We start from the raw sequence: 24,212 nt of genomic DNA on the forward strand, positions 1-24,212 counted from the left end.
GGGTAACAGCACTCCAGTGACAGGATAATACAGAGAAGAAAGAGTATGGGGTACAAGGGGAGAGAGAGGGAGAGGCGTGATATTAAAAGAAAATCACCCAGGGGCGGTGGTGGTGGCAGCGGCGGGGCTGTGGTGGTGGTGGTGGTGGTGGTGGCGGGGCGGTGGCGGCGCGCGCCAGTAATACCAGCACTTTGGGAGGCAGAGGCAAGCGGATTTCTGAGTTCAAGGCCAGCCTGGTCTACAGAGTGAGTTCCAGGACAGCCAGGGCTATACAGAGTCTAGAAAAAACCAAATCCAAAAAAACAAAACAAAACAAAAAAAAAAAAAAAAGAAAAAGAAAATCACCCAAAATAAGTATATATGAAAATGTGATGAGAAAACTTATCTATATGTTAATTTTAAATTATAAACACCAAGAAAAATACGTTTGCAATCTCAGGCTCAAAACCTTTCCCACTGCCCAAAGAACAAGCTCAAAACAACAAAACAGCAGCACTCAAGGTTCACACCTAAAAACTGTCCTGTGGCCAAGCAGAATTATTCAGGATCACCAAAACAAAATTCTCAATGAGCTCTGGCTTAAATGGCTTAACTCAATCAAGGGTCATTTTGTCATCTTCACTTACAGAAATGAGACTTTTCCTTGATATAACTTTCCCCTTTCCCACTTAGACTCGTGACACCAGCCTTCCAACAGAGATTACTTCAAAACAAACACAATGGCAGATGCAGACCATGTACTCTCCCAAACCTCTGAGCATGAACACTGCCACACAACACAGCACTCCTCCTGGCAGACACAGAGCAGCAGACTACAGGGGAGACTTGGTCCAGGCTTCCTCCACTATCTCACTGAGACAAACTTTAAGTGGACCTATAGTTTGAACCATCAAAGGGACAGAAGGCATGTGGTTTCCAGGCTGGCAGGCTTCCTTTCTACCTGGTGCTATGCCAAATCTTCACTCCTCTCCTTCAGGGCAGTATTCACAACCACCTTACTATTACAAAAGACCTGGCTGGCAAGCACAGGGATCAGGATTGACATATGCACTTACCCTTCCCTATCCTCACCACACGCCCCGTCACTCCGGGTCCTATCCCAGCACCACATATCCTATCCTATGCCTTTACTCACCACAGGTCTTGATCCCATCTTCTCTCAATCCAAGCTCTCCCACTGCTTCCTCCTTCCTCCTCTCCCTTAAAATACAAACATGCTCATGTGCATCACTTTTCTCAATGTTTATTGCTGGGGAGTTGGGGAGAGTGTTTATCATAAAGGGAAGACTACATCTCTCAGAATGGTCTCAGCTTCAAGTGATCCTCCTGACTCAACACCCAAGTATCCAGGACTGCTAATGGCACTACTAGTGTATGCCTCTAAACCTAGTTATTACCAAACGCTGGACCTACAATGTGCCACACACAGCTCTATACTCTACAGTTATACACATGATCTCTGCCTTTATCAAGCTTATATCACATCAATAAACAACAATCACCTACAGAGGAAGTTCAATTAAGATACTCTTTAGCCCACCTGCTGACAGGTGTCCTGTAGAGCTTCACCAGGAAAGATAAGTAAAAAGTACAAAAGAGCGGATACATGGCGGCTTGATACAAAGTAACTCAAGGTGCAGGGACCACAGTTCATGAAGGCTCTGGCCAGGTACCTTGGTGTTCAATGGGATAAGAGCAGAAAGGACCGGGCAGTGGGAGAAAACTGAGGTCTGCAGTAAGCAGAGACCAGAGCTTAGGAAACCACGATGGAGGAGTCTCTGTGTTAGTCTACTTCCAATGGGAAGTCACAAAAGAAGCTTAAGAGAATAATAGGACATGATAATTTTTAAATCTCAAACATGCAAAAAATCTTGTGCCCAATTAAGTGTTTGTACAAGTGAGCATTGCTGTCATGGATTATCTAACCTGTTGAAGTCAGAAAACTTTAGGAGAAAACTGTCATGGAGCTGGAAAGACAGAGCCAGAAAGATGGCTGGAAGAGCATTTGGTACATACTCATGAGGACCACAGTTCAAATCGCAGCATAAGCCAGGGTTCCTGAGAAGCTCTCTAACTGTGTTCCAGGGGACCCAATGCTTACTCTGGCATCCACACACACCCTCACACATATGCACAGATACATAAATAAAAATCTTTCTTAAAAAATTAACAACATCTCTATTTAAAGTTTTATCCAATATACATTTCCTTTAGAGCAAAAGTAAAAGCAGAGAGCAGAGTAACGTATGGTTATCAACACTGAGCCTGACGTTGTCCTCCTGGCTTGTAATCTCAATATACGAGAGGAGCAGGAAATTCAAGGTCATCCTCCACAACAGAAAAACTCCTTCTCAGCCTGGGCTACAGAAGACTTTCTCAAAAACAAAACTACAAATCTGACAAAACTCACAAGGTTGTCTTTTTTTTTTTTTTTTTTTTTTAATAAAAGTTGAGAAAACACAACGTATCCTGCCCCAGCCTTTGAACCAAATGCCCCAAACTTCAAACTCACCTCGACAAGCATCTTCAAAATCCTGGGTTATGTCCACCCAGCTTGTGCTACTCTTTTCCATTTTTTCAGGGACACTGAGCTCCCATCCCGAAGCATCATCGTCTACGGCAGCTTTCATAACCATTATGCCTGTAAAGGGAACACTGGTGTGAGGCAGAGAATATATAGCACTGGCAAGGAGCAGGAGCTGCGAAAGGGTTGCAACCCAACCAAGGGTTGAGTTGAAGGATTCCCAAGCTCTGTAGGCAGAACGCCTTTGAATTCTGCAAAAAGAAAACCTAGCTTTGAGCCATCAGACCTCACGTTAAACGGGGCTTGCCGCTCACGTACTGAGATTCGCACCTGCGAGGCCTCACAGCTTCCTCCAACTAGTTCAGAGATCCTCAAGCATCCCAGCCCAAGACTCAACTCCAGGGACGCCGGCTGTCAACACTGGCCTCTGGGAAGCAGAGCCACCCTCGCCGCTCGGCAGCAGCCGAGCATCCCTCACCTGGCGGGCTTCGCGAGACCCGGGCCTGGCCTCGCCCTGCAGGAGCGTCCGCACAGACCCCGGCCCGTGGAGCCAGCGCGGCCGAAGCGGGGACCGGTCCTCGCGGTGCCTCGCGGGGAACCGGAACCAGGCGGCCCTCGTCGCCCGGGCCACACGGGCACAACCCGGCCTCGCGGCGCGCGCCCCCGGCTCCGACCCGAGGCGCGGCGAGGAACCGGCCGCCGGTGCCCGCTCCCTGAGGTCCGCCACAGCGGGCTGCGGGGCCGTGCCGTCCCCACGCAGGCTACCCCAGGTACTTTCCCACGACCACCCGCGCCACCACGCACCGTCCGCGCCACGAAGATAACGACTCAGACACCGACTCCGCCGCCGCCCCCTCCCCTCTCAGCCCCGCCCCGCCGGCCGCGTGCACGCATGCGTACGCCCTGGGCGCGCGCACCCGCCCCCCGACTCTCCGGACCCCGCGCACCGGCCACGCCCCCTCCCTCACCTAGACTGCCGCATCCGGGTAGGCGGCCATCTTCCCTTCTCGCGGGATTTTGGCACATCCAGAGACCGGAAGCCATGCTCCAATTTTCTCCCCTCCGGCCGACCCGAGGGAGGCGGAGCCTGAGGGCTTATCCGGTATGGCTTCCTGGGAAACTCTGAAAGGTGACTCAAGGGTGAAGGGGAGGGGTGGAGCTTCCGGGGGTGGGTCGGGCAGCAGCCCGCCATATTGCTGTTTTGCGGTTGTGCAAACTGACGTAATTTATGTGTTGCATTCAGCACGCAAGGACTTTGTAAAGGAAAGAAAAATAAAGCATTTGCATAGAGCTAACACTTTTCTTCCAAACTCAGATGTTTTAGTTTTTTCTTAATAAGTCAGACATCAAGTAGATTTTGTGTATGTACGGATGGAGTTAGGAAAGGAGCCCAGGTCCCGGACTAATGGAAAATTAAAAAATTTAAAAAGGACATGGCTGATCCTAAGTATGGTGGAGGAGGTTTATTGTACATATGAACCAGACATCCGGGAGAATCCAAAGGGAATGTGACCCTGAGCCGGCCCACATGAGAGCTGGGAGAGGAGAGGGGAGAGCCTGGAGACCAAGGGGCCAGGAAGGAAAGGTGTAAAACAAGAACTGGGTAATCAAAATGGCTGGGAAGGGCAGCTTGGGGAAGGGCAGCCGGGCCCCTGTGATGGAGAAGTTTAGGGAAGAGGGCTGGGTATGCCAGCCATAACTTCTACCAGGTAGAGACAGGGATTCTTGGAGAAATTTAGCATTCAGGTCTGCCTATATATGTTAACTAGGCACCTCGATTAGCATTAGTCCCAGGTTTGAAACCTGCCACCGAATAAGAGTACGCAAGCAATCTATCGGATATATCCTCAGGTTTCATGTTGATTGTTTAAAGTTTTTTAAAAAATTATTTCTCCCATGGAGGGTATTTTCTAAGGACAAGTTTTTTAAAAAACTGTCCTAGCAGTAAGGCATGTAGTTAATTCCCATTGAATATATGGAAGAGGAAAATGAGAAGAGAAATTGCAGAAACTGGTTTAAGGATCTTATGAGACTCCAGAAGAAATCTAGAAAAACATGAACAGGGTTCATCTGACTTGTTCAATATTGTGTATAAGGGCGTGACAAACACTAATTTTATAAAGATTCTTGGAGGGGTTGGTGTACCGGAAAGATGGATCATAGGTTAAGTAGGAGTGCTTCCTGTTCTTCCACGGAACTTAAGTTCCATTCCGAGAACCCACTGGAGGTAGCACAGCCACCTGTAAGTCTGGTCCAGAAGGCCACCAGCATACAGGTGCTGTACACTCAAGTAGACACATAAATACATCTTTTTAAAATAAGAGGGCATAAAGCTGTGTGTGCGTGTGTGTGCGTGTGTGTGTGTGTGTGTGTGTGTGTGTTTCCCTGGGTATTTAACCTAGAGTCTTAGTTCTACACTAAGATAAATCCCTAACTCCATCCTATATTCTTTCTCACCTCTAGATCACTTGTTAACTATTACAACGTAAATGTCTTCTGAACATTTGCTGTATTATTTAGGGAAGGATCACTCCAATATTCTGAGCACGTTCAAAATAATTTTCTAGATGTTTTTCAGTCCTTAGCTGGATCCATGGCTGTGGAGTCCCTTGTTTATGCTGTGCTGACTGTATTTCTGCCTCATTCATAGAAAAGGTTTCTCAAGCCCTGACCACCGGCTTTCAAATGGTAGACCAAGGAATTGTGTTCCTAGCAGGGACTTGTCAAATGCTGACATCACTGGATTTGTCCAGGCTGTTTGTCCTGATCTGGTTTAGTTTCAGAGAGGAGGTATCTATAATCCAGGGCCTTCATGGATGGCTGTGCAAACTGGATAGCTTCAGAGTGGGCATCAGAAGATCCATAGAGCTTTACAGCCGAGTCCTGCTTTCAGAGTCTGCCAGTTGCCAGTCGATGAGTAGCAGAAGAAATCTGGGACTCGAGAGAGGACGAATCTCAGTTCCATTGTGACATTTTGCTGAAGTCCTTCGCATGAGGCCCTCTGTTTTTATGTTGGGACTATCCTTTTGTCATCCATGTCAGACAGTGCTGACAGCTCTCCCTACTCACTTTGCTTTTCACGGTCCTGGTCCTCTCAGTGCACTGATTGGAGGCAAGGGAACCCACGCACCCAGGAAGAAGCCAGATCTTATGCTTCCTGAGCAAACACTCCTGTTTTGGGCTTACTCCTGCTTGGGAACACTCTTGCCCTTCGTCTCTAGAGACACCTCTCTGAGTCCTTGAATGTGCAGTGGTGCAGACATGTCCTGCAATGACCTGACCCTCTTGGAGCAGTCATGGTCAAGTCCCTCTATCTGCCCATCTCTTCTACTATATTGTCTACTTTTCCTTCCTCCCATTCCCTCTGCCCTTGTGTCTTTTATGGAGATTAACATTTTTACTCCTCTACATTGAATAGATACCTGCTTTTGTGATTGTGTCTGAACATAGTACATCCCAGTGTTCTTATAAAACTGTAATTTGGGAGTATTGTGAATAGGGCACCAGCCTCACTTGTGCAGTGTCCATCAGATATTGGCTGTTCAGCTTGTTATTAACCAATGAGCGTCAAAGTCAGAACTGCAACCATATCTCTGGGCACAGAAATCAGCATTTGAACACAGTGCACAGAACCACCCCACAACACTTCAAGCTCTGTACCCATTATTTTTATAATTTGCTGAATACAAACAAATTGGCTCTATACTCATTTGTATTGTTAAATAGGATAACATCATATAACATGTAATACATATGTGATATATATATCTCAAGTACTAATTTTATAAAGATTCATGGAGGGGGGTATACTGGAGAGGTGAATCATAGGTTAAGTAAGAGTGCTTCCTGTTCTTCCACGGAACTTAAGTTCCATTCCCGGAACCCACTGGAGGTAGCACAGCCACCTGTAAGTCTGGTCCAGAAGGGTACCAGCATACAGGTGCTGTACATTCAAGTAGACACATAAATCTTTTTAAAATAAGAGTACATAAAGCTGTGTGTGTGTATTGCTTCTCCTGATTTATCCAGAATATATAAAAATACATTATAATGAGAATAAACAAGAAAGAAGTAGTGGTGTATGCCTATTCCAGCACTTGGGATGCTGAGGCAGGAGGATCATAAGATCACAGTTAGCCTGGGCTACACAGTGAGACTCTGCTTTGTTTTTAAAAGAAAATATGACCCATTGACAACTGGAAGGAGTTCCTAGTGAAGCTTCCCACATGAGACCTATGCCAACACCTACACAAAATGGATAAGCAAAAAGCAAAACGGAATCATTATCCATGTAATAAATTCTGGATGTGAGTAGGAGGTAAATCTGTTACAGAACATGACTGGCAACATTAACACAACTCTGGTTTCTTGCATAGAACATGCAAGAATTAAAGCTGCTGAAAATATACCAATATATGAAATTTAGAGTTAGTGAGGATTCTAAGAGCATGTAAGGCATGTCAGCTACAGTAAACATGGGACACCATCAAAGAATCACTGTAGTCTTTGTCAGAGCCCAGACTCTCCTGTAGCCTTTTTCTGTCCCAGTTGTTGTGATGGACAGGCAGGCCACACCCTGTCTCCACTCACAGCTCTTCAAAGAGCCAAGACCACCACTACCACCATCACTACTTCTGAGAATGGACTCTTCCAGATACCAACATCTAAACAGAGGCAGGCTGTAACTGGCAGGACCTTCAAGGGACTAACTAGGCCTAGTGTTCTTCCAGAATCTCTTATCTAGAAATGTGTCTGTGGGACTTCCCAAACACCTGCCATAGCTGAACTTGGGCCGGCTGCCTAGTCCTGTAAGAGGTTGGCCATGTTGCTTCTCCTGATTAAACCAGAGAAGCTGAAGAGGAAAACCAGGAGACATGAGTACAATGGGCACGCCAAGACAGCTTTCAATCACTATACATCCTTTAATAACAGAGTTATGGTTTTCCATGTCAGTGGGAATCCTATGTCATAGACAGCATGATCAAAGGTGTATAAAGCCCAACAATGTTATTTTTCTTCAGAAAGATGTCTGAGATGTGACAACATTTACCCTAACTATTGTCTAGAAGTTGAAGAAGGTTACCAGCATTCCTGTGTTTCTTCCCACATTTGTTAGCATTCCAAATTTCCTTCTTGAGAAATAATCAACATTGTATGTTCCCATGCCCTTGTCATAGTTCATTATATCCTCACATAACCGTAATTCAAACCCCAACGGTGTACCTCTTTCTCCTTACTCTATAAGGAAACAGACTCTTCTCCCTGAACAGGCTGACTGAAGCTTGCCTTTAGAACTCTATAGGAGTTGCTAGCACAACAACAAAGTCTTTGCCTGCATGATGGTATCATCTGGAACATGTACCTTTCTATGATGTAACTGTTACAATAAAATATTGATTTGCAAAACCTTAGTTTGGAGAGATAGCTTGGTGATAGCTTGGCAACTGAGAGTACATACTGCTCTCGCAAAGATCTGGTTCCCAGCACCTGTGCCTTGGGACTCACCCGAACTTCCAGCTCCGGGCTCTCTGATGTTCTCTTCTGGCCTCCATGGAATCTGCACACACAAGCACGTACTTCCTCCTAATACACAGACTGTAAATGTAAAAAGTATCAGCTCTTGCCAAAGTGTTGTGCACATCTTTAATGCCAGCACACAGGAGGCAGAGGAGGTAGAAGGGGCTGTGGAAGGTGGAGGCCAGCCTCGTCTACATAGTGAGTTCTAGGCCCACTGGTGCTCTACAGTGAGAGCCTGCCTCAAAAAAAAAAGGTAGAAAAAAAACATAACACGGTTTTATTATTAATTTATCATAGTACTTAGCTAACGAGAACTTACATACAAAATCAGCAGAGGCAGGCAGATCTCTTTGAGTTCTATGCCAGCCTGGTCAACATCATGAGTTCCAGGATAGCTAGTGAAAGGATTTAAAAGGGGAGAGTTTAGGGGGTTAGGTGAGTGTGGCTAGGCGGCGTGGGGGAAGGGGTCCAGGCGGGCCCTTGCCTGGGCACCTCTGCCCCTGAGGGACCACACACACAGGCATAGTATAGAATAGAGTTTATTCAGAGTAGGGGATGGGAGTTAGTGGTAGAGAGAGGTAGAGAGAGGGGGGGGGAGAGAGAGAGAGAGAGAGAGAGAGAGAATAGAGAGAGAATAGAGAGAGAGAATAGAGAGAGTGGAGTGGAGGCTGGCCATGACCACGTGGAGGGGGGAAGAGCCCAAGGGGCAGAGAGGTGAGAGAGTGTGGGAGAGCGGAGAGTAAAAAAAGAGAGAGGAGGAGCAAGTAGCCCCTCTTATAGTGGGCCAGATCTCTGGGGCAGGGCATACCTGGCTATTGCCAGGTAGGTGTGGGGTGGGGCTTAGACAAAACCCCAACAGCTAGGACTAAAGAGACCTTTTCTCAGGCTGGAGAGATGGCTCAGTGGTTAAGAGCACTGGATGCTCTTCCAGAGGTCCTGAGTTCAATTCCCAGCAACTACATGGTGGCTCACAAAAGTCTATAATGGGATCTGACACCCTCTTCTGTTGTGTCTGAAGACAGCAACAGTGTACTCACATATAATAAATAAATAAATCTTTAAAAAATAAGTTTGTCTCAAGAAACAAAAAACAACAAAATCAGCTTACAACTACTTAAATAATCTAGTGGAAATGTGGAAGCTGTAGTCTCTCTTCCAGCAAAACTATTTAGTCTTTTATATTAGTTTAATTTGAGGGAGGGCCCAACATTCTCATGCAAATCCATGGCATCCCTGTCTGTGTCTCAGAAATGTAGCTATCAAAAGGTAGGGGAGCTAGACAGAAAATATGTGCCTAGAAATTGGAGTTGCTTCAACAGAAGGCAAATTTTATCTTTAAAGTCAATAGAACATGCACAAATTGAAAACTAAGTTTTTAAAGCTCTTTTGTCCTTGAAGGAGTAATTTATATTAGCAAGGCAAACCTGTAAGCCTAAGAACTTTGGAATCATTTACTTTAAAATAAATATTTCACTGAGAGTAAATAGTAGTTTCTCCCTTCAGTGCACAGTGCAAATATTAGCATCTAAGATAGGCTGTATTGTTAAAAATAGTTCTCTCTGCATGCCTAAGCACCATCCCTCAAAAAGCCAGCCAGCCAACCAACCAACCAACCAAAAAGGACAAAACAAAACAAAAACCTCAAACTTCTTTTGTCTGTTTGAAAGAAAGGAGTTAAGAAAATAAACAAGATGGGGCACTGTTTGAGGTCAGTCTGGTCTACAGACCAAGTTTCAGGACAGCCAGGGCTTCACAGTGAAACCCTGTTTCAAAGACAAAAACAAAACAAAAAACCAAAACCAAAACCAAAAAAAAAAAAAGAAAAGAAAGAAGAACATCCTATCACTGTCACAGTGCACACTTATGTACAAAGACATGAGAAACATTAATTTTTAAAATGCTAAGCCTTCGTTGACTCATCTGCTTACGCCTTTTGTCATTAAATTCGTTGTTGAATAGCAGGAAACAAAACCAGACTCTTGAGGTTTATGCGTCACCATTTGCTCAAGTTAGGTGACATCTGTAGGTGTACTTTCCAGCTGCTTTATTGGGTTCCTGTATCTACCACTTCCAACCCTTATTCCACCCCATCCCTTTCAACCTCACAACATTAGATAGGAGAGAAAGAAGCTTAGAGGGGAAAGCAGAGGGGGTACACATCTTCAGACTACTTCCTGTTGATTAGGGATGTTGAGTTCCTTGGGGCAAGTACAGTCTTCCTTGTCAGAATATTTCCAATCAGCAATTCAAACAAACCAGCAAACAGCAATGGCAAAAGCAGTGAGGAGTGGCAGCCAGCCGCAGGGGGCGCAGCGGCAGGGGGCGCAGCGGCAGGGGGCGCAGCGGCAGGGGGCACAACAGGCTTCATAGGCCCTCTGGGGGCTCTAGCATTTACAACCTTTCAAGAGTCCTCAACACTCCAAACATAATCTATCTGCAGCTGGCAAAAATCACACACCCCGTAGGACACAAGACAAACTATAGCAGCTGTGGACAATCTGAAGCAGCCCCACATCCCACACCTGGGGTTAAAACAAAAATATTCACATAACTGGACTTTCAAAGAAACAAAAGTTCTCACTACATCTCCTCTTACTTAGAAAGGTTCCAGGGCATCTTTATTTCTCCCACAAGCTCCCAAAAGGAAAGATTCTTCCTCAATCATCCCGTCTGTGGAGCAAGGGCGCTCCAATACCGCCTGCACCAAGTGTCAGATTGGGGATTTCAGGACAGTGTGCAGATGGCCTCAGGGAACACAAGGCCCGAGTTCAGACCAGCAGCGAGGGATGTAGCCACATGCCAATAGGTGAGTCCCCGATCGCTCCAACCTTGTTGCTCTTAAGAGTCCTGTTTGTTTAAAATGTCAGGAAAGAAACTAGTTAGAACTGAAAGTTGTGATTCAAAAATTTGTAAAGGACATTTACTCACGGGACACTCAGGAGAAAAGCAGTTGAAGTCGACACCATTAATTCTCTTTATCTCCCAGGGTGGGATAATGGGCCCTCGGTCATGTCCACTAACCCTGCAGTCTATCCATGTGGTGAGATAATGAATTTTCCTGAACCAGGGTGGTTGCCCTGTGTAACATAAAGCATCCCGGTACTTTCAAATCCCTGGGGATGTCCACTGCATCGGTTTCAGGTCCCTCTGAAGAAGAGTTCCGATACCCACAGAACTCCTTCATCTCAGTCTCATAGACCCTGGGAGCCTCTGATGAACTTCATGGTGATGTTTCAGCATATGGGAGCCTCCTGTGCTAAATCTCTAAAAGCCTTTATTGAGTACATGCATATATTTTTCATATTTAGAATCACAGTTGAATTTCTCCAAATCCAGCACATACCAATGGGATGTTTTTATTATTAATTTATTAATTTTTTTTGAGACAGGCTTCCTAAGTGCTGAGAATTTAGATCTGCATCGCAGAAATGGAATGGATGCCTATAGCCATCTTTTAACAATTAAAACGGTAGTAGTGTACATTTGATTATAGTAACACTCCAGTGCATGGACATTATTTTGCTCCCATTGAGGGTTAAGAGAATGGAGCTCCCAGGAAGTTCCAAAAACCACATAAAGAAACAGAAGCAAGGGCTAGAGGCTCCCGTCCCCAGGGAGCACATCAGGGGAGGGGACAGAGGTAGGTGGGAGGTGGGCCGGAGGGGGAATAGAGGTAGGTAGGGAGTGGGGTGGGGAGACTGAACTGCTGTTTGAGCCCTAGGGCTCAGCTTAGCCTTAGTGACCTGATGCCACTACACATGAGTTACCCCCACCATCCAGGCAGAACAGAGCAACAGCAAAAGCTGTTTCTAACCCTCTCTTTCCTTTAAGACTGAGCCATGACTGTTCTGAACTTTTCTGCGAGCATACAAAATGGATCCACCCAATCCATATGGAGAGTGGGATTGTATATGCTGCCAGCCCAGAATTCATTTCTAAAGTGACTTTATATTGTGTGGTTCTAGCCAGCACAAATACACATATATGTATGTATGTATGTATGCACATATATATCCATATATGTACATATATGTCTGTGTACACATATATATGTATATATACACACACATATATAACATTTTCCTATTTTTGCTTTTTATGTTAATTTGCAGAGATTTTTCTGCCTGGGATCAGTTTTGAGAATTCTGATTTAGCTCGAGGGTGCAGTAGATTACACATTCTTCAACACAGGAAATGAGGAAATAAGATTTTTTGAGGAAGAATGTTTTCTAAAAATTAAAAATTAGGGGCCGGAGAGATGACTCAGATAGCAAAGGCATACTGTTCTTGCAGAGTTCTGAGTTCGGCTCCCATGTCGAGCAGTTAATAACTGCTTGTAACTCCTATTGTAGGACCTCTGATGCCTTCTTAGATTCTCTGTGGTTCCCATGGGCACCTGCACACACATGTGCACACCCACACACATACGTATAAGTAAAAATAATAAAATCTTTGGAAGATAGAAATTAGTTGACAAAATTGTATTTAATCAAAGTTGGAAGAGAATTGATAGAATGAATCTGTCTTGTCTGTCTGTCTATCTGTCTGCCTATCTATCTACCAAAAAATGATATATTAGCATGACTTATAGGCTGTGGTCCAGCTAGTCCAACAATGACTGTTTACCAATAGAAGATCCAAGAGTCCAGTAGTTATTTAGTTCACAAGTATCATGGTTTGTATATGCTTGGCCCAGGGAGTGGCACCATTAGAAGGTGTGGCCTTGTTGGAATAGGTGTGTCACTGTGGGTCTGGGCTATAAGACCCTCATCCTAGCTGCCTGGAAGTCAGTCTTCCACTAGCAGCCTTCAGATGAAGATGTTGAATTCTCAGCATTTCCTGCACCATGCATGCCTGGATGCTGCCTTGTTCCTGTCTTGATATAATGGACTGAACCTTTGGGCCTGTAAGCCAGCCCTAATTAAATGTTGTCCTTATAAGGCTTGCCTTGGTCATGGTGTCTGTTCACAGCAGTAAAACCCTAACTAAGATAGCAAGGCTGGATGTCTCAGCTGGTCTTCAGTGTATGCTGGAATCCTGAAGAAATAGGCTCTAATGCCAGGGAAGGAATGGACTGGCGAGTGACAGTGAGAGCAAGCGGGCTCCTTCCATGTCCTTTAGGCTGACAGCAGAAGGTATGGCCCAGATCAGAAGTGGGTCTCCCCACCTCAGATGATTTAATTAAGAAAGAAATCCCTCATAGGTGTGCCCACGCTTTTGGGTTTTAGTTCATTACAGATGTAGTCTAGCTGCACAACAAAGAATAACATCACAACCATCTATTTAAAGTTTGGCTTTGAGGATAACATCTCTGAGCACATGGTCTGATACTGCACAGATGAGTGGACAAAGGTATCTGTTGGGGTGTTAAGTGTGACAATGATTTGCATCAAATCTGAGGCCATGCTGGTCACCGATTTAAAAATTCAATGTACAAAGGTTGGATTTTTTTCTAGTGTGGAATTTGTAGTGTGCATGCATGTGTTCAGTTATGTAAGGGCAGAAATCAGCCTTGTGTATTGTTCCTTCTAGAACAGCAGTTCTCAACCTTCCCAAAACCGTGACTCTTTAATATAGCTCTTCATGTTGATGTGACCCCACCACCACCATAAAATTATTGGGTTGATACTTTTAACTATAATTTTGCTACTATTAAGGACCTTAATATAGGGGGCTGGAGAGATGACTCAGTGGTTAAGAGCACTGGCTGTTCTTCTAGAAGTCTTGAATTCAATTTACAGTAACCACATGATGACTTACAACCATCTGTAATGGGATCTGGTGCCCTCTTCTGGTGTGTCTGAAGATAGCTACAGTGTGTGTGTGTGTGTGTGTGTATGTTATCTGTCTATCTATCCATCTATCTATAACTTTCTAAAAAGAATCTTAATGTAAATATCTGATATATAGGTTATCTGATATGCAAGCCCAAAGGGGCCCCAACTCACAGGTTGAGAAACATTGCTCTAGAGCAATCCATTTTGTTTTGAGGTAGCTTTTTACTTGGCCTGGAACCTGAGTAGGCTCAAACGTGTAGGCAGTGAGCTTTGGGGTCTGTCTGTGTCTGCCACCCTAGAATTATACTCAGTTTACATGGGTTCTGTATGATGAGCACTTTATGACTCAGCTAGGGCCCCAGGCCGTTTATCTTCCTGGTATTGTAACCAACATGCTGTTAAGCTTTGATTGTGCTTGTATGTGTGATTAAGGGTCAGCTTGATAACCAGGGATGCACTGGACGTGTGGTGTTGGAATGGGAAGCATGCCTTGCTGACTCATGGACTTAACACCAACCCCTTGTTTGGTAGTGCTGTTTGCTGCAGCTGTAGAATCTTTAGGGGGTGGAGCCTTAATGGAGGAAGTACATCACTGGGGGTGGACTCGGAGAATTTATAGCCTGTCCTCACTTGCAGTTTGCTCTCTTGGCTTTGTATTTGTGGCTGAGGGTGTGATTTCTTGGGTTCCTATTCCGGAGGCCATGCCCCCTGCCTACTGCTGTGTCTTCCCTTCCTTTATGGACTCTGTTTGCTCTCTGGAACCAGAGCCAAAAGAAATGTCTTCTAGTATAAATCATTGGCTGGGCAGTGGTGGCGCACACCTTTAATCCCAGCACTTGGGAGGCAGAGGCAGGTGGATTTCTGAGTTTGAGGCCAGCCTGGTCTACAGAGTGAGTTTCAGGATAGCCAGGGCTACACAGAAAAACTCTTGTCTTGAAAAACCAAAAAAAAAAAAGTGAAAAAGACTCGTATAAATCATTATTGGTGTTTCTATCAGAGCAATGAAAAGTAACTAATATAGGGGGTTACTTTAAAACTTGAAAATTTTGGGCTGGAGAGATGGCTCAGTGGTTAAGAGCACTGGCTGCTCTTCCCAATTCCCAGCAACCACATGGTGGCTCACAACCATCTTATACTGGGATCCGATGCCCTCTTCTGGCCTGCAGGTGTACTTGCAGATAGATCACTCAAACATAAAATAAATAACTCTTGAAAAAAAAAAAACACTTGGAAATTTTATCTTGGACATGAGTGATGGGCAGGTGGAATTAGCTTCAGAGTTTTAAGTTGCCCTGTGATTTTTTTCCTTAAAATCAAAAACCTGTCTGTTCGTTACTTTGTTCTTCTCTGTCCTACCCCTTATTGAAATGTATGTTCCTGTCCTGTTGTTGAGACAGTTTCCATCACTAAGCAACCAAGACTATAGGCAAACCTGTACCAATTCTCCTGCCTCAGCTTCTCACAGGCTGGGAATTACAAGCCTTTGCCACTTAGCCTGGCAGTTTCTAATTACTTTCAACAATTTAGTCAAATCATATAACTGCTCTAAATTTGAAAATTCAATATTGAAATATTTTATTCTTCTCTCCACATAATTAGAATTTCACGTCCCAAGTTGATAGGGTTGACTGACTTGCCAGTAATTTATTTGTTAGTGTTGAAAAATGAAACAATGTGACAAACTCTTTGAAAAAAAAAGGAAGATTTAATTTGGAGTAATTTTTTTCTTTATGCAGTGATTGCAATGTTCCTTTCCTTTTCTCCAAAAATAAAAAATACACCTTGTAATTCATTGAAATAGCAACAGTAAGATTCTATAATATTATATAGAATTGTGGTGGTTTGATTGTGCTTGGCTCATGGGAAGGTGCCATTAGGAGAAGGTATGGACTTGTTGGAGGAAGTGGGCTTAGAATTCTTAATGCTCAAGATCTGCCTAGGGTGGAAGAGAGTTCCCTTCTGGCTACCTCTGGATCAAGACTTCGAACTCTGAGCTTCTCTAGCACCAGGTCTGCTTGCATGAGGCCCTGCTTCCCACCATGATGATAATGGACTGAACCTCTGAACCTGTAAGCTGTCCCCAACTAAATGTCTGCCTTTATAAGAGTTGCCTTAGTCATAGTGTCTCTTCACAGTAGTAAAACCCTAACTAAGACAATAATATAATATATCACTACATATAATAATATAATATGTAATATGTAATATATTATATAGTTATTATATAGTTATATGTTGCAATATATTTTATAATATAGAATATAATACATAATTATATATTAATATATATACATATATATTAAACAGGCAATTTTATATGCTGGGTTACAAAAAACAACATATTAAAACCATGTTGCATTAATCTCTGTATCAGAGTATATGTATATATACTTAATGATACTATATTCAGAAGTCCATGTAGGTTGCCAGGTCTCTTTCCTTTCTATGAATCAATCAATCTATCCATCCATCTTTCCGTCCATCCATCATCCATCTATGTATCCCCTCCTTCCCTTTTTAGGTCATCAGAAAGCACTTGCATTCCTATCCTACCTCACCAGCCTCCTGCCCTTTATGTTTCTTTAGGAATAGTTTACAATACCACAATCTATCCTGCATGTTAGTGAGTTATGTATGTACAAATTGAAACCATGAACTGTGACACTGCAAAATAGCACTGTGACATAAGCTTCTGGTTAATGTTAAAAAATGAATGCCAACAGGGGCCAAAACTTCATTACTGTAATGTTTGTCTTCCACCTGGAACTTTTCTCTGGAAGTATGGACTAGTAGATAACCGTAAGAAGCCTAGCTTGGTGGCATGTATGTAATCACAGTGCTTGGCATGTGGAGGCAGGAGTTCAGGGTCTTCCTGCCTACTGAGTAAGTTCAAGGCCAGCATGGGCTACAGGAGAATTTGTCTCAAAAAGATAAACAAATGAAACTATTGATAGAATAATCATTCTGCAATACTAAAAAAAAAAAAGCAATGTACAAAGGCTATTTTTACAAAATGGCAGTATAATGCAGTGGGAGGGAACATTTAGGTGGGCCCGTGCTGAGAACAATTAGGCTTACAACAGGCCTAGTATTATTTTTTAAGATTCATTTATTATTATATCTAAGTACACTGTAGCTGTCTTGTGAGACACTGTTGCTGAGAGTGAACTCAGGACCTTTGGAAGGGCAGTCAGTGCTCTTAACTGCTGAGCCATCTCTCTGGTCCCACAACAGGCCTAGTATTAAAGGAGCTTTATTGGGTGAAGGGAAGGGGATCTGGGAAGAAGAGAGGAAGAGGCCAGGAACATGAGGGAGGGGACAGAGGGAGGGAGAGTAAAGAACAAGAGAATAGGAGATGGAGGGGGGGGGAGAGAGAGAGAGACAGAAAGATAGAGAGGAAGGGAGCGAGGAAAGGACAGAGGGAGGGTTTTCTATAGCAATGATATGATATTTACACTTCATTTTTCTTTTAAGGTGAAAATCATTTAGCCATCTCTAAATCCCAACTCGTAAGTTTAATTTTAAAAAGTTTTATTGATATTAGAAGGAGTAAGTTGATCATACTTTTAGCATAGAATTCTTCTAAATAATTTTATGTTCTAAATCTTAGAAAAAGGCCATAGGACAAAGATATCCTTAAACACGTCTTGCAATACTCTCTTAACTGTTCGCCCCTTAGCAAGAGTGCTCATTTACATATCTGCAAGGACCCAGGAATAATTTAGTAGGAAGACTCAAATATTCTGATTAGCCAAAGTAACTTTTTTTTTTTTAAGGAAAGATAATCTTTGCTTTTAAGCAGAGGTCTCAGGATACAATCGAGTAATTGATCCTGTTTGTAATACAAAATCATCTTTTTTTTGTTTTTTGTTTTTGGTTTTTTTGAGACAGGGTTTCTCTGTGTAGCCCTGGCTGTCCTGGAACTCACTCTGTAGACCAGGCTGGCCTCGAACTCAGAAATCCACCTGCCTCTGCCTCCCAAGTGCTGGGATTACAGGTGTGCGCCACCACGCCCGGCTGCAAAATCATCTTTTCTAAATGTGAGTTCTTAGTGTGTTTTAAAGTGCCTACTCGAGTTACAACTTCCACGGAACCCACTGCGTTACTTTCTTCGTGTTGGAGAGCTTTTCCTCAACAGCTGTGTTGATAGAAAGAAGTTCTGGCTCTATTTCTCTTTTCAGAAAGCTTTTTAGACTTCTTATTTTAGAGTAGTATAAATCTGTGATAGCGCCTAGATGCCAAAAAGAGATAGCGACTGAATTTGAGACTCCAGCTCCACTCCCTCGTTACCTGGGGTGCGGGCCTTCCTGCCTCCCTCACGTTCCTTTACCACGGTGGAAATCTTGGAGGGGCAGACTGGACTTAAGGAGGAGAACATTTATTCACAGGGAAGACACATCCTATCAGGACCCACCTTCAAGGAGTCTGACCTTAGTCAGTTAACTCCTAAGTCTGAATATGAGCAAAATCTCCCACAGACCTGTGTCAGGATTTGTACGGCAGCAATGAAACACCATGACAGAAGCAAGTTGGGAAGGAAAGGCTTTATTTAGCTTTACACTTCTTTCCCACAGTTTGTCATGGAAGGCAGTCAGGGCAAGACTGTTGCTGAGGCAGAGTCCACGGAGGAGTGCTGCTTACTATGTTGCTCAGCCTGTTCCCTTTCAGCAACCAGGACCACCAATCTAGAGATGGCCCCATCCACATTGGGCTGGGTTTCCTATATCAACCACTAATCAAGACAAAGCCACACAGCCTTACCCACAGCCCTATCTTACTCCCATTTTCTCAGCTGAGGTTCCCGACACTCAGGTGACTCTAGCTTGCGTCAGGTTGACATAAAACTAGCCAGCATAGGTGACCTCAGGGAAGTTTCGCTGTGCATAGAGCAGAGTCTAGAACAACCAGAGACAGATTTTGACCAGTTCATGCCAGTCGCATCAGACTGCAATCTGACTTGTGTCTGATTTGGCAAATTAATTGTAAATGCAAGTTTTGATAGGCAGAGGAACTGAAGGGGAAGGAAGGTTGTAAAGGTAACCTTTATTCTCCAGATGTAATCTTGGAGGATTACCCCCTCAGTCTGCTAACTTAGGCCTAATCCTGAAAGCTCCTGGCCTCCGTACAATCTAATCCAGGCCTAGATGTTTTCAGCCTGTGAGATTTATGGCTGACTAAGCTCACCCTTTCTTTCCCTTTCTCTTTCTCGCTGGCTGGTTCAGCTCAGCTGTTCTGGCTCAAACTCCTATCCAAGCAGACTGACTCACTCTGGATTCTCTCTTGGCCTCAAATGGATTCTGGCCATCTGTTCTGATCTCTGGCTCCTTCTCATTCTGTCTTCACCTGTGTCTAGCTTGTTCTCGCTTCAACCTGCCTGTGTAAAATCCTCCTTGCCAAACTTTTTCTCTCTGTGCCGCTCTCTCTTAAGCAGCCTCCTTTCCTCTCCTCCTGAGAGTTGGGCGTATCCTATTCTGTCGAATCTTTCCCTGATTCATCGCTTTGTCTGCCCCTCAATTAGATGTCATTTTCAAACATGGTGTTTCCTTCTACAAATTAACAATTACAGCCAAACATTTCCCACCATTTTTCAAGATATAATGTGATGTAACCCGTTTTAGCTGATGACATGGTAGTGGAAGTTGTGGTGTGTCTTAGTCATTGTTCTACTGATGTGAAGAGACACCATGACCATGCCAATTTTTATAAACAGAGACATTTCATTGGGGGCTGGCTTACAGTCCAGAAGTGTAATTGTTATCCTGGTGGCACACAGGCTGACTTGAAGCTTGAGCGGTAACTGAGAGTTCTACCTCCAGATCAGCAGCCATCAGGAAGAAAGTGCCACACTGGGCCTGGCTTGAGCATTTGAGACCTCAAAGCCAGTGACACACCTCCTTCAACAAGGCCACACCTCCTTCAACAAGGCCACACCTTCAAATAGTGTCATTTTCTGTAAGCCTGTAGGAACCATTTTCAAACTACCACAGACATGGACTCACCCTCTAAAACTGTAAGCTTCCCTATTAAATGCTTTCTTTTTATAAATTGTCTTGGTCATGATATCTCTTCACAGACCAGTGACTAAGACAGAAGTGTGTCCTTGTGGCCCCTTTCCACCTCTGCCAACTGCTTGCTGCAGTGAGACTTTACCTGGAGGTAGAGTGGGAGAGCCTGGTTCTAGAGCCTCCAGGTGAACAGTGCCTGTACCACATTGACCTGGGCAGCTGCAGAGTGTGACATGTCCTGCTGTCAGCACACTGCACACCATAGACGTCCTCGTTACTACAGCTATAGCCTACTCGACATTATCTGGAAACAGTTCTAAAATGGATGTTTCTGAATTTTCACTTGTATAGACAGTGTCAACAAACACAGTCATTTGTTGGATGTAAGACTTAAGAATACATTAAGGCATCACTTTAGATTTCTACCTTGTACAGATGTTTTGTTCTAAGAGAGACTTACTGTACGGCCTAGCTGGCCAAGAGTCCGGGTTCACGTGACCCTTCTGCTTTCCCCCCACCCCCAAGTAATTGCACTGCAGGTGAGTGCAACTATATCTAGACAAAATGTTTGTTTTTAGGAAGATTGCAAATGTATCTTTTTAACTTCTTATACTCTGAGTTTTTAATTAATTAATTAATTAATTAATTTATTTTGGTTTTTTGGATTTGGTTTTTTTCCAGACAGGGTTTCTCTGTATAGCGCTGGTTGTCCTGGAACTCACTCTGTAGACTGGGCTGGTCTAGAATTCAGAAATCCACCTGCCTCTGCCTCCCAGAGTGCTGGGGTTACAGGCGTGCGCCATCACTGCCTGGTGAGTTTTTATTTTATAAAGATGGCTTCCAGATACTGGCACAGAATATTCCAGGTTTGTATGGTCTTGGTTCTTGCTGCTGATACCCTAATGCTGGCATTTGGTCCAGGGTGCATCTATGCTGGTTACATTGCCTACCACTGAGCTCTTCTTCCCAGCCTCACGAAGAATGATTTTTATAAGAAAGAGAAGAGCAGCCAGACATGGTGGTACACACCTTCAATCCTAGCGCTCCCGAGGCAGAGGCAGATGGATCTGAGTTTGAGGCCAGCAGAGCGAGTTCCATGTTGGCCAGAGCTACACAGAGAAACCCTGTCTGAAATGTCAAAAGAAGGAAAAAGAAAGAAAAGAACATCCACTCATCTAGTGTGAGATACAGCGTAGGACCTCCCCTTTCTACCTCTACTCAGGGTGTGTGTGTGCGTGTGTGCATGCGTGTGCGTGTGTGTGTGTGTGCGCGCGTGCGTGTGTGTGTGTGTGTGTGTGTATGTATGTGCGTGTGCGTGTGTGTGCGTGTGTGTGCGTGTGCGTGCGTGTGTGTGTGTGTGTGTATATATGTGTGCGTGTGTGTGTGTGTGTATGTGTGTATGTGTGTGTATGTGTGTGTGCATGTGTGTATGTGTGCGTGTGTCTGTGTGTGTGTGTGAGTGTGCATACGTGTATCTTCCAGTTAATTTCATTAGGTTGCCTACAGGAGCGTGAGTGAGGAATCCTTTACAGGTGCATGGGCTACCAGTGGCCACTGTCCCTGCCCTAGCAATGACAGGATGCTGGCTGGCAGTTCCGTCCTTGAGTGAGTGACAGCTGGTGTACGTTTGCAGGTACAATGGCCATGTCATGTCTGGACGACAGAGTTCCACCACGCACACCAGGACCTCCAGCTCATACTCTTTCCTCCCTTCTCTTGTGGTTCCGGAGCCTTGGGGGTGGGGCCAGCCTTGGGGGTGGGGCCAGCCTTGGGGGTGGGGTAGACGCCCCGTTTGTGGATGAGCACTTGGCAGTCAGTCATTCTCATCACGCTGACACACGCTGTGAGCCTCTGTGGCTATCCTCACTCAGAAGCTTCTCGACCAAAGCTGGTGACACTAGGGACAGACGTAATCATTTACAAGTTAATGCAAGACACACACTGCGCACACTTAGCACGATAGCCACGGCAGCTTCCTCACCGAGGTCTGCAAAGTCCGAGGAAGCCACAGGCTGTGGACCAGGCTTACAGTTCCAGATGTGACAGACGGTCTACTGAGGACTGAGCCTAAAATTCGGCCAGAAGGCATCGATTATTCCCATCACAGAGGTGACACTATTGCACTGGTGTGCATATCATGCTGCTTTGGCCAGTAGCGTATTATGGCGGGATCATAGCTGAGTGATGTTCTTGATGAAGACTCTTCCCCGGTAACCTCTCTTCACACAGGCTTGCACTCTGAAGGTAGACATCAGGGCCAGTTTTCTTCCGTTCTAACACCGAGGAGACAAGATGTATGCATGTCTTACTTGTTTTTGTTTTTGTGATGAAATACAACCATATAATCCTCTTTTTTTAAAAGTTTTATTTATTTTATTTATTTGAGTATACCATTGTCCTCTTTAGACACACCAGAAGAGGGCATCGGATCCTGTTACAGATGAGTGTGAGTCACCATGTGGTTGCTGGGAATTGAACTCAGGACCTCTGGAAGAGCAGTCAATGCTCTTAACCACTGAGCCATCTCTGCAGACCAACCATATAATTCTAACTGGTCATTTGATCTTATAGAATCTTACTCAACACAGATATACGTTTTCCCCTGGAACTTTAGCTTGGGGGAAAAAGTACAGTAGATGCTAAAGAGATGGTTCAGTAGTTCAGAGCATTTTCAACACCTACATGATGGCTAAAAACACCTGTAATTCCATTCTAGGCGATCTAATTCTCTCTTCTGCAGGTACCAAACACCCACATGGTGCAATACACACATACATAACATTTCTGTACATCATAGACATAAAATAAATATTTTTAAAAGCATGAATAGAGACACGGCAGGAGCTGGGTGGGAAGGCTGGATGCAGAGCAGCTGGGCAAGTGGTAAATGACATGAGGGAGGGCAGTGTCCCATGGAGGGCTACTGAGCATGCCCAGGATCGGCTCCTGTGCACAAGTGAGTGATAACTCTCAAAACAGCCAGGTGAACACTAAGGACGCCAGCCAGGCTGAGGTTGCCAGAGCCTCTTCTCCTCCCAGCCTTTCCTAATTGAATTAGACTCTCCCTGGCAGTAAAGGAGCTTGGGATGGGCTGACTGGAAGGATCAATTTTGCACATTTATAATTTGGCTGTTTTGCTATTTCGGGATGCTTGGCTGAGCTCAGATTTCTCTTCACCTCGGCTGTGATCCTCTCCTGTCCCTCAACCGTTCAGGGAAGTGACTGGAAGTTCCCGGAGAGAAGCCACGCCTCCCTCCCCCTAAACCTGCAAGGGAGGTTAAAGGGTTTTAATTTCAGTGACTGTGGAGAGGTTGAAATGTTGCCACACTGTCAGAGCCATATTACAGTTTATCTTGGATGGTCTTTAGCCTCCTTGTTATCAGTTCCTCTCGTATCTGATCTAGCATCCCTGTGACTGTCAGGTAAATCCGTCTCTGCCAGTCTGTCTGCTGTCTGTCTCCCCCTTCCTCCCGCCTCCAATCTTTGTAGACAGGGTTTCTCTTTGTAGCTCTGGCTGCCCTGGAATTCTGTATGGAGACCAAGCTGGCCTGGAACTCACAGAGATCCACCTGCCTCTGCACCGTAAGTGCTGGTTTAGAGGTGCGCTCTTCTTTCTAGGTACTCCTTTCTGAAACATATTAGCTTAGGAGACCCCATCGTTTCCCAACTGCAAAGCTAAGGCTGTCGACAGGTGGCATGGGAGGCTTACCATCCCCCACTTCACTCCAGCCAGCTCTATTGTTTCTACCAGTGCATGTGAACTCATCTGTGCTGTTTGTTCTGTTGCCATAAAAGCTTCATGGGATTGCCATCTCATTGGAACATGGAATTTGGGATACTCTAAATGTGTTCCAGAGCCTGTCTGTCTGTCTGTCCATCAGCCGGTCCATCCACCCGTATGTCTGTCTTTTTTATTGCATTGACGATGACAGCCTATCTATCCTATCACAGGCTGGTCAGGACTACTCAAGATCACTGCTGACTCACAGAGAACAGGCCTCAGGACCGGGCTGAGTCACCTTAATGTGACTCAGAAACCCCAGTTCTTGCTTCAAACCCAATGGAAGCTAAGGCACATTCATGAGAAGAGAGACCACTTTCATTTTCAGGAGCCATGCATGTGCTAGAGGGTAGGAGGGAGACTAGATAGAAAGCCTTATAATAAATTAGCATATGAAAAACAAGCTGGTAAAGAGAAAGGCTAAAACCTCCCTGCCCTAGCCAACTAAAGCCAGCCAGTGCTGCAGATGTGGAGGAGCGCCAGTGTCTGAAAGGGATCTTTAGCTTATTATACTTCTAAACCTTACTACCCTGGGTGAAGACTTACCTTGCAAATGAGACATAAGGCACACAAAAATTGTGTCTAGAATTACACATGACAGTTGAAAG

The 24,212-nt window shown here is 44.6% G+C and overlaps 2 protein-coding genes across 6 annotated transcripts in view; one reads left to right on the forward strand and one right to left on the reverse strand.

The window, feature by feature from the left end:
- The window catches only part of Naa35 (N-alpha-acetyltransferase 35, NatC auxiliary subunit), a 54,917-nt gene extending 51,403 nt beyond the window's left edge, over window positions 1-3,514 (reverse strand). For 2 of the 5 annotated variants that reach the window (XM_052157418.1, XM_052157415.1), the window contains exons 1-2: window positions 3,493-3,514; window positions 2,513-2,641 (exon numbers count right to left, since the gene is read on the reverse strand). In XM_052157418.1, the coding sequence (XP_052013378.1) occupies window positions 2,513-2,636 (124 nt within the window). In that variant the 5' untranslated portion in view covers window positions 2,637-2,641; window positions 3,493-3,514. Of the gene's footprint in view, window positions 1-2,512; window positions 2,642-3,002; window positions 3,283-3,328; window positions 3,404-3,492 lie in introns of those variants that run through there. The other 3 variants (XM_052157416.1, XM_052157417.1, XM_052157419.1) reach the window with 3 other exon arrangements.
- Window positions 3,515-10,828: 7,314 nt separating this feature from the next.
- The window catches only part of Agtpbp1 (ATP/GTP binding carboxypeptidase 1), a 150,544-nt gene continuing 137,160 nt past the window's right edge, over window positions 10,829-24,212 (forward strand). Inside the window, exon 1 of the mRNA XM_052156209.1 lies at window positions 10,829-10,847. The gene's annotated coding sequence lies outside the window, so the exon portion shown is untranslated. The remainder of the gene's footprint in view (window positions 10,848-24,212) is intronic.

This window comes from Apodemus sylvaticus, chromosome 14 (assembly GCF_947179515.1).
Source record: "Apodemus sylvaticus chromosome 14, mApoSyl1.1, whole genome shotgun sequence".
NCBI classification, from domain to species: domain Eukaryota; kingdom Metazoa; phylum Chordata; class Mammalia; order Rodentia; family Muridae; genus Apodemus; species Apodemus sylvaticus.